The sequence below is a fragment of the Rhea pennata genome, chromosome 23 (genome assembly GCF_028389875.1).
Source record: "Rhea pennata isolate bPtePen1 chromosome 23, bPtePen1.pri, whole genome shotgun sequence".
Classification (NCBI taxonomy): Eukaryota; Metazoa; Chordata; class Aves; order Rheiformes; family Rheidae; genus Rhea; species Rhea pennata.
Window position 1 is genome coordinate 6,406,827 of NC_084685.1, and position 9,722 is coordinate 6,416,548.

A 9,722-nucleotide genomic window follows, 5' to 3' on the forward strand; every position below is an offset into this window, starting at 1 on the left:
ACAGGAGGAGAGCTGTACAGGCTCAGAAGCAGGAAGGGGTCAGCTACAGAGAGCTCTTCGGAGGCGCTCGGCTCCCCCAGCTCCCGCCGGCCTCCTCCCGCACTGTGAGTGTCTGGCCTCTCTGAGGTGCTGCCCCAAGAATCAGCGCAGTGTTTCAGGGCAGTTCAAAAGTTACGTGAGCAGTACTGCTACACACAGAGAACCCTGAGCCACATTTTATTCAGAAAGAAAGACAAGACAGAGGCAAACAGCATTCCATCAGAGACATTTACTAGCAGAAATGATAGTTACTGACACAGCCCTTTTAGAAGGGGTGAGAGCTTTGCACAGAACCTCGCCCCCACCCCAACATCACGGGCACACGGGACAGTGTCAGCACACACTGGCTGCACCACAACGTTATCTGTTCCAGAGCAGTTTAAGTTCCACATGTCTACAAGCGATGGACGGTTAGGTACTCTGCACGTCCCCAGCAAATCAAGGCCTGGGCTCCTCTGTGCCCTTATGGTAATCGGGCGGCGTGTACTTCCCTTCCTTTATTAACTTGTTCCTCTGGTCAAGAATTGTTTTGAGACGAGCAGCCTGATAAAACACACAAGAGAATTAATAGAGAACACACGGGAGGAGTCACAACAGCTACAGAGGTACTTACACATCTCCAGCGAAAGCCCCAGCGCAAAAACCCAAGGAAGCTGCGTTCATACCATGCCTGTGCTAACACTTGGCAGGACTCCTCATACACCTACACGCCTTTGTACCTTCTGCCAACGCTGAGTTTTCAGGATATCACAGAAAGTTTTTATTACTAATGACAGAGTTTGAGAACTGCTTTCAACAGAAAGCACAGTGAAAAGGGAGAGTTAACCTGCTTCAGCTATCTACTAATCTTTGGTTAAGCTGCATCACCTAAGTCTCTTGTAAAACTCAGTCATTTTCACCCCTCTCCCGAGGGCTTCGCACCTCTGCCGGGACCGCGGCGCTCGCAGCCCTCTCAGGCACAGAGCTCTGATGCATTTTCTGCCTCTCTTCAGTGCAATTCGAGGGGGCCTCCCGAGGCCTCTCTCGCCCCCCGGCCCCTCGCCCGCCGCTCACCAGCTTGGTGCGGTGCATGCACTCCAGGAAGTCCTCGTACTCGAGCTGGCACTCGCGCCGGGCGCGGGTCTGGCCCAGGCCGTGCCCGCACGCCACCCACTCGCGCTCGAAGGCGTGGCAGGCCGCGGCCGCGCCGTAGGGCTGCGTCGTGCTCTGCCGCAGCAGCCAGCGGTCCACGTCGATGCCCAGCTGCCGCTGCAGGTCCCAGAACGGCATGGCGCCCGCCGCCGCCGCCGCACGGCCCGGCCCGGCCGCCGCGGTCGTCGTCGTCCTTCACCGGCCGCTCGCGACACCGTCTGCCGTCAACCACTGACACCGCGGCGACACCCGCGCCGCGCTTTACGGCTCGGCGTCCGCCGCGGAGCCAGCGAGACGCGCGGCACGAGCGGCCCTGCGCGCCGCCACGGCGCCGCCCCCTGGCGGCCCGGGGGGGAGGCGGCGCCGCCGCGCCCCGGCGGCCCCTGCCGGCCGCTCTGCAGCCAGGGCCCCGTCCCGCGCCCCAGAGCCCCCAGTGCCCCCGCCCCGCGGTCTCCAGTGGCCCCAGCGGCCCCACCCCAGAACCCCCAGTGCCCCCACCCCACGGTCTCCAGAGCCCCTGCCCCAGGGTCTCCAGTGGCCCCAGTGCTCCCACCGCAGGATCCCCAGTGTCCCTGCCCCAGGGTCTCCAGTGCCCCCAGTGCCCCCACCCCAGGATCCCCAGTGTCCCTGCCCCCAGTGTTTCACATCCCCCCAGTGCCCCCATCCCCAGCACCCCAGTGGGCAAGGCGGGGGGGGGGCGTTAGGGCTGAGGCGTGGGGGAGTGGGGGGAATGCCATCTTCCCACCAGTAATACCCACACCCAGAAACCGCCTCCCTCCTGGTCTCCCTATTTCCGTAGCCACTTGGAAGCCCAGGGGTCCCCCTGGACCCCTGGGCACACCGCAGTCCAGGGCCACACGGCACGTCTTCGGGTGAACCTAACGATGAAAACTCCGTTAATACACAGTTAACTGCTGATCACAGTCAGATACTCCACCACCTTCTGCACAAGGGATGAAGAACCAGAGGGTTCTTCACACTAAAACCCAAACCACCCCAGCTATTTATTACAATTACTCTTAAAAAGAACCCAAGCCTGTCCAGGATCCCCCACCCACCAGACAAACCTCTTTACTAGAGCACACAATACTGCACAAGCAGGAGGAACAGGATTTATGTTGCATACTTAAAAATCTACCCTGTAGGTCCCACATAAGAGCAGAAAAGGGAGAGGTTGGTGGCAGGCAGCCCAGGAGATGCTGCCGGAGCGCTGGCGGTGCAGCACCTTTCCCCCTTGTTCCTGGTGCTGTTCAGATGATACCAGTGGGAGTGAAGACGGGGGGGACACACAGCGTCTCCGCAATCTCCCAGCCACAGGACAGGGGAGTGCAGACGCTCTCACGATCCTCTTCTGCTTGCGGTGGCTTCCCCTGAAAGAGCTGGATGGCTTCCCTGTAAGTACAAAACACCCATGAAAAGCACTGCAGGATTCAACCGGGAAGCAGGGAACTGAGAGGCTCTCCCAGCACAACAGCCCTGTCTGCGTGGCTACAGCTGAGCTGCCCGTGGCATCGCCAGTGAAAAAATATTTCAAGTCTGCCAGTATTTAGACACTGTGGGTTTTGCCTTTGAGACAATGCTTTTACCCTGAATCTCCAGGTGCCAGGGAATCAGAACGGACCTTCTTCCTGGATCAGAGAGCCCAGCTCGAGGCAAAGTTAGTATCTTTCATGGGAGACAGCTCAGTCCCCTCTCCCCACTCGCCCTTGCTGTGGAGTCACAGGACTGTCTCTTACCAGGCCATGCGGGACATGGCATAGTTGATCTGTGGCTGGGGACACCCACCAAGCAGGGATGAAGCTGTGATGGTGTAGGCACCCATGTCCTCGAAAATCAGCCAGTCCCCGACCTGCAGCTCGGGCAGCTCCAAGCCATCAGCAATCCGGTCCTCTGCATGCCCTGGGGGGCCCCGGAGGCTGCTGCTGTACGAGGGGTGATCTGGGCAGGGCTTCTACAGGGGAGAGATTGAGTGGACACAGATGAGGGCACCTCCACCACAGAGCTGTGCTGCTTTATACAAGATAAGAATCTGGACCCAAACCTGGGGGGCTAGAGCCTGCCTTGAAGCAGTATGACTTGAACAGAAGGCAGAAAAACAAGACAGTAGAACAGGATGGGTCTGTTTGGGTCACATTAATGCCAAGTATCAGCCAGGGATGGCACAGGAGAAGCAGATCAAAAAAGGACAAGGCCCAGAGACCACCTTCTGAAATGTCTGATCCCAAGAGCCGCTGGCTACAGCCCAAGGTTTCATCTGCGATGTTCCTCAAGCTAAAGACTAACAACCTTCCCATACAGCTTCATTCCTCACAGCCTCCGCTCTCCTCTGTTGCGGAGCCTGGAACCAGCCACGGTGCAAGGGTGAGTAAGTTTGTGAGGGACCTGCTGGGCTCTTCCCAAACTAAGCCAGTTCCTCACCTTGTACAGAAGTGGCTGGGGGCAGGGGCTGTCAAACAGGACGCAGTTAAAGGAGCCATAGATGCCATCACTGAGGTGATACACGATGCTCTTCTTGCTGCCAGACTCTTCCTCTGCAGGTAGCAGGGAGAAAGCTCAGGGGGGCACGGACACACAGGCAGACCCGTCCCACTGTCCCACCTACCCTCTGAGCCAGGCTGGCCTGGGGGAAACTCTTCCTTGGCAGTGACACTGGCTGCAAAGGTGAAGGCTGAGGTGACGTAGTATCGCCCTGGCCTTGCCACAACCTCCACCCCACAGCCTTCTGGGAAATACAAGTCCAAGGCAGAGTTTATCGCAGCAGCAATCTGGATGGGGAGAAGATGTTCCCTCTTGGTTAGCTCAACCTCTCCACATAGCGCAGGGCAAGGAGCCAGGCCCAGTGCAGACACCAAGGCGCCTCCAGCCTCACTCTTTATGTGCCAAGTGCAGGCATCAGGAGCCAAATACCTCTTCGAACTGGGCTCTGGTGTCCTCAGGACTAGGGAATCCCCCACCGATATCCAGGATGCGCATCTGGTAGCCCAGCTCCATGCCCATCTCAAATGCCAGCTGGGCTTCAGCTACAGACTGAGCGAAGGCCTGGGGGTCCAGACAGTGGCTCCCAAGGTGAAAGCTGAAGGTAGAGTCCCCATTCAGCAGGGCTTGCCCATCCTCGGGGAGAGCAGCAAGGGGACATGGCACCGGGGGATACTCACATGTCAGCTTTCCAGCTAGGCAGCTCTGTGCTTCCCTCCTGCCATCCAGGGTGAGGCTGCCAGACCAACCCCAGGGGCCCCTCAGACCCTGCCTGCAAGCCAAACCCACTCCAAATTGGCCCCAACCAGGTCAATCCCTCCAGATCCCAGCCTCCACCTCACTCTCAGCCACTACTCCTCTGTAAGGCTCCATGGACCCCTGATCTGCTCCAGAGGGGCAGAGCTTCCCTTGGTCCTGTGCAACAGGGGCCAACCACCCCTACAGCAAAAGGACAAGTGCCATACCTGATGCCAACAACTTCCACAGCCTGCTCCTTTGCCATCTCTAGCAGGTGCCGGCAGGACGTGAGGGTGGCCCCAAACGTCACACTTCGACAAGGAGAGGGGCTGAAGTCAGTAGCAATACCCAACAACATCCTGCAGAGTGAAGGGATGCTACACTGAGATATCTTTGCACCCTTTATTAACCCCACACGCCTTCCCAGCTCCCACTAACACCCCACTCCAATGGTGCTACCAGGTCCTGCATCAACACCTACCTGGCACGAGGGTGGCTCCTGGCCACCTTGTTTAGCTCCACCTCATTATCAAAGGTCATCAGCCGCACACCGTGGTTGGCTGCGTATTTGATGTGGGCAACCTGCTTGCAGGGGCTGCTGTAGAAGATCTTGTCAGCTGGAACCCCAATGCTTCGAATCTGGGCAATCTCTGCCTGTGGAGAAATGGCACATATTTGTAGGCCCATCCCTGGGCCCAACACTGCCCCTGCTCAGCCATGATTGGCTCCAGACATCAGCCAGCTTGCAGCATTGCAAAAGGCAAACAGCCAGGATTACAGCCTGGCCTTTTCCAGGTCAAATCACAAGCGCTCAAAGGGATCATGATGGATTTTGTCCTGGCTGGAGCAGGCAGCAGGAAGATGTTTACAAGCAGCACAAGAGCAAAAGGAGAGGAAACCAATGGAACAAGTTAGCAGGTGTGAATTTGGTGCATGTCTACCCTGCAAGCTGCAGTGAAAGGGTTAAGGCTGCAACACCGGCCTGAGTTCTAATGACCCCTCGCTCTTCCCTTGCACTTTCTCCCCCTGGTAACACCTCCTATTTAATTACATACAAGTAAGTGGTTTAACTTTGGATTCTTCCCGGCTGTGAGCTAATGACAAGCAAAGGGGATTGGGGAGCTTTACGCTCAGCTCTAAAGCGACCAAGAGGCGACAGCTGCAGCAGTGGTAGCACAGGGATGTGCCCTGCCACTAGCCAAGCCTGCCAGCTAGGCCACCGTTTACACAGGGAGGAAATGTCGGTCAAAGGGGACAAGTGCCTGAGTCACCACACAGAAGGACGGGGATTTCTCGGCTGTGTCGGGAGAGTTTTGACAGCAGGGGGAGACTCCTGCCATTGTAAACGTCTGCTAGGAAGTGGGAGTGGAAACCTAGAAAACAAGGGTGAGTTCAGCCACTTTCTCACAAATGCCCAAAGGATGCTCAGCCAGAGTTGTCCTCCCACAACCCTACCTTACTGGCACAGGCAAAGCCTGCCCCCAGCTCAGCCAGCAGCCGTACCACTCCTCTGCTGCTGTTGCACTTAACAGGGAAGTAAGTTTTCACCCGGGGCAAGGCCTTCAGGAAGCACAGATGTTTCTTCACAATGTCGCCAAGGTCTGCCATAAAGAAGGCTCCCTGGTCGCTCTAGAACAAGGCCAGAGTGGACAGCAGTCACCTCTCCACAACCAGCTCTGTGAAGGGAGTGATGGCTGCAGGCCCTGGGGACAGTAGAGCCCCCGGCCCTTACCGTCTGGCACAGCTCCACAAGGAGGTTCTCTAGGAGGTCTCTAGTGGTGAAGCCTTCCTCCACCATCATGAAGTCGGATTCATCCAAGTATCCATTCATGGCCAAGATACGATAACACTATTTTAGAGCCTCCTCGAGCAGGATGTAGTTTCTAAGTATGCAACACTGGAAAGAGAAAAGGAGTATTAGAGGCAGGGCCCCAGGGACTGCACCAGCAGACACCACTACCTGAACTGCAAAGTGCTCCCTGTGCAGGCTGCATGGAGCAGCACTGCCCTGGTAGAGCTGTTGGCATGCTCTCCTCCGGACCAGCAGCTCAGCTAAGACACCTACTGTGGGCTAAAGCATTTTCTCCAGGGGGAGGAGGGATATTTCTCAGCAGCTCAGAGCTTTGCCTTCGCATCTAGGAGCCCTGTCTTCTTTAGCAGCAGTTCAGGCACCAACATAATTAACAACAAAGACAACTTCATTGGAAAGTGAATGGCCTATATATGCCAGAACATGTTCCTTCATCTGTCATGCTCCAGCTTGGAGTTAGACCTGCAGCACGTTGAGCAGGGTAAAATTCCCTTGCGATTTCCAAACAGATGAAGTCTCGCAGTCCCACTTTCCCAGACACTCAAGTACAACAAAAGGGGAGGCATCATTAAAGAGCTCACTCACACCAGCCAACCTGGAATGGTCTGGATTCACGTTGTGGTTCTAGTTCAAGCAGGTGCACATCCCTCCCATGACAGTGTGTGCAACAAGGGGACAAGCTAAAGCTACACAGGGTTATTTCCTGGCTCACACACTTAGCAGTGCAGCTTTAACAATCTCTTCCCTTGGATCCAGCCCATCCCGTAACCCAGGGAGCTGAAGGCCCAGCATGAGCTTGCAGGAAACATTTCCACCCCAGTAATTCAATTCTAACTCCAAGGCTTTTACAGAAACATGGCCCCTCTGATTTGAAATGCCTGGGAAACAAGAGGTTGTGTTTCTCAGAGCTGCACGCTGACCCCTCCTCTGCAGAGACCTACTTACGATATTTCAGATAGACTAGAGGACCACACTGACCCCAGAGTGGTAGTTTGTTGTAATCCATTGAGCAAGCACCAACAGCAAACCCCAAAGATGGGGAACGGGGAGAACACTGCGCTATGAAGTTCTCAGAGCTCTGTACTTAGGAAAGGAGAGCCATTCCTCTGGCCCTTCCTTTCACTCCCCAAAGCCATCGCCGACCATCACCCAGCAGCCAGCCCAGCTTGGGCACAGCAACAATGAGCAATTAAGTGGGTCACTCCTGTCAGCCTTGTGCAGACATGCCCCATGCTGCTCCCTGCTGCCTCAGATATCCCGTCCTTACCAAGGTCCAAAGCCTCCCTCGTGGGTGACTAGGTGTTATGCCAGGGGGGCCCTCCAAGGAACGCCGAGCTCCCGCAGCACCCCGAGGCTTGGCTGTTGCTGGGGGTCCAAGATCTCTGGGGAGAAGCGGTGCAAGGGGTCAGCAAGGGAGAGGGAAATGATGGCAGGCTCTCCACCTCATTCCCCAAACTCAGCCTGCGCAAGCATCTCCCTGAGGCCCCCTCCTCACTGTGTCAGGCAAGCCACCTTCCCCAGCACCCCTCCACACCCGGCGCAGGGGCCCCAGCCCCGTTACCTTAAAAAGCATTTAAACAGATTATGCCCATGGGTCTCCCAAGAGAGTGAATTGGCCTCAGCGGCAGCTGTTCCTCCTGCCCCGGTCCCCTGCCTGCCTGGGGCCCCTGGACCAGCTTATCCTGTGGGGGGGCTCAGACCCCCTTATATCCCCCCTGCTCCGCCTCACAACCGTGGCCATGGCAACCGAGCCAGGCCACCCCATTGGCTGAGCCGCCTCCGAGCATCCTTCATCCCCTCCTTCTTCCCCTCCCAGCAACTGCTGAGTGAGGATGCCCCCCCCTTACCCGCCCCCTCCCAGAGCTGCAGCTGCCTCTTCCCCACCTCGGCAGTCACCCTGGGTCTCATCGCATCCCCGCAACGTAGGCAGCTCGTTGCCAGCCCGCTGGCGCAGGGCGCTGCAAGCCTGCACACAGCCTGGCCCCGGTGGGGGAGTGCTCATGGCTGCGTATGCATCGCGTGCGCAGGGACCCTCGAGAGGGAGCCAGGCCAAAAATACCTTCTGAAATGCTGCTTCCAGGGAAACAACGCTTCATGCAGCTTAAAGGCTGAGCAGCGTGTTTGGCTGTGAAACCAGCTGGGGAAGGTAGTCAGGCAAGTTGTCAAGGACGGATTCTGCCCTTGTTGCACTGCTGCCAGTTTGGTGGGTCCCCCCAGCAGTGGATCCGGCCCCGCTGTATGTGCAGACAACCTGTCTGGCTGCTGAGTCTTGTTTCACATTTCAGCCTTGCCTGCATTTATGCATTTGCAAATGGCTGCACTACTCCATCCCCCACATATCTGAAGCTGGACAGGGGACCTGTCTTTTCCTCTCCTTGTTCATTTGCAATACCCTTCCTTGTGTCACTGAGGAGTCGATGCTCTGTGCAGGGGTTGCTGACCCCACACAGGAGGGGATGAAGGACCTATGCGTTACTTAACTCTGGCCATTCCTGGGTTCCTGTGTTCACTCTGATCTTGCCTTTGCTGCTGACTCTCCTTGCAGCCAGGGCCAAGCAAGCTCTTGTCTCCTGCAAGATCCTGGTCTGTTTTATTGGCAACGAGGTGCCAGCAGAAGCTGCCAGCATGCTCTCCTGCATACGTGCTGTACGACACACTCCCTGCAGTGAGCAGAGCACAGAGTCACCCCGAGTCCCCACCTACAGTGGGGAGAAAATGCAGTGAGGTGCAGTGTGGTGCAAGCAGAAGTACAGGGTGATGCAGTAGTTCCTCGTAGTGCTGTGCAGTGCAGTCCATGCATTGCAGTGCAAACAGCTCTTGGCAATGCAGTCCAAACCAATGCAGTGCAGCGTCATGCAGTGCAGCACAGACGAACTTAGCGTAGTGCAGCATGAGTCCAGTGCCACACAGCACCACTCATGCAATACAGTGCAGTGCCATGCACTGTAGTACACAGCCATGCAGTGAAGCCCAGCCCATGGAGCAGCCAACAGACCACACTGTGCCAGACAGTGCCATGCCAAGCAGCGCCACGCGGTGCAACCCAGGCCATGCAACGCCCTGCCGCGCTGGGCCGTGCAGTGCCATGCCACTCCTTGCAGCCCACGCAGCGCTGCGTAGTGCCCTGCCCAACACAAAGCAGGCAATGCAATGCCGAGCAAAGCCATGCCGTGCCCTGGAGCCCATGCTGTGTGCCGGGCCGGGTCGGGCCGAGCCGGGCCGGGCCGCGCAGCCCCGCCCCCCGGCCAGGCCGCGCAGCCCCGCCCCCCGGCCGGCCCGCGCAGCCCCGCCCCCCGGCCGGCCCGCGCAGCCCCGCCCCCCGGCCGGCCGCGCAGCCCCGCCCCCCGGCCGGCCCGCGCAGCCCCGCCCCCCGGCCGGCCCGCGCAGCCCCGCCCCCCGGCCGGCCCGCGCAGCCCCGCCCCCCGGCCGGCCCGCGCAGCCCCGCCCCCCGGCCGGCCGCGCAGCCCCGCCGCCGCCTCCCATTGGCCGCGGGCGCCGTCAGTCCGTGGCGAGGGCGGGGCGAGCGAGC

At 58.2% G+C, this 9,722-nt stretch overlaps 2 protein-coding genes across 12 annotated transcripts in view; both read right to left on the reverse strand.

Moving 5' to 3' along the window:
• Positions 1 to 253: 253 nt before the first annotated feature.
• Positions 254 to 1,420, reverse strand: NDUFS5 (NADH:ubiquinone oxidoreductase subunit S5). Its single transcript, XM_062594301.1, has 2 exons — positions 1,093 to 1,420; positions 254 to 582 (listed from the first exon to the last, which is right to left on the reverse strand). The coding sequence occupies exons 1-2, from the start codon at positions 1,306 to 1,308 to the stop codon at positions 478 to 480; spliced, it is 321 nt and encodes a 106-aa protein (XP_062450285.1). The 5' UTR covers positions 1,309 to 1,420; the 3' UTR covers positions 254 to 477.
• Positions 1,421 to 2,268: 848 nt separating this feature from the next.
• Positions 2,269 to 9,722, reverse strand: part of AZIN2 (antizyme inhibitor 2) — a 31,170-nt gene continuing 23,716 nt past the window's right edge. For 2 of the 11 annotated variants that reach the window (XM_062593890.1, XM_062593892.1), the window contains 11 exons: positions 8,253 to 8,853; positions 7,461 to 7,575; positions 6,116 to 6,280; positions 5,839 to 6,012; positions 4,865 to 5,037; positions 4,611 to 4,760; positions 4,078 to 4,243; positions 3,773 to 3,935; positions 3,589 to 3,701; positions 2,956 to 3,121; positions 2,269 to 2,562 (listed from right to left, as the gene is read on the reverse strand). In XM_062593890.1, coding sequence (XP_062449874.1) covers positions 2,297 to 2,562; positions 2,956 to 3,121; positions 3,589 to 3,701; positions 3,773 to 3,935; positions 4,078 to 4,243; positions 4,611 to 4,760; positions 4,865 to 5,037; positions 5,839 to 6,012; positions 6,116 to 6,214 — 1,470 coding nt within the window. In that variant the 5' untranslated portion in view covers positions 6,215 to 6,280; positions 7,461 to 7,575; positions 8,253 to 8,853 and the 3' untranslated portion in view covers positions 2,269 to 2,296. Of the gene's footprint in view, positions 2,563 to 2,906; positions 3,122 to 3,588; positions 3,702 to 3,772; positions 3,936 to 4,077; positions 4,244 to 4,610; positions 4,761 to 4,864; positions 5,038 to 5,645; positions 5,757 to 5,838; positions 6,013 to 6,115; positions 6,281 to 7,460; positions 7,994 to 8,252; positions 8,854 to 9,722 lie in introns of those variants that run through there. The other 9 variants (XM_062593895.1, XM_062593891.1, XM_062593894.1 and 6 more) reach the window with 9 other exon arrangements.

What these genes read in the sequence shown, in the direction of transcription:
- NDUFS5 (XM_062594301.1), bottom strand. Translation starts at nt 1,308, where the DNA reads ATGCCGTTCTGGGACCTGCAGCGGCAGCTGGGCATCGACGTGGACCGC. An exon ending in GCATGCACCGCACCAAGCTG is followed by an intron (nt 583 to 1,092) that starts GTGAGCGGCGGG and finishes GTGTTTTATCAG; the next exon opens with GCTGCTCGTCTCAAAACAAT.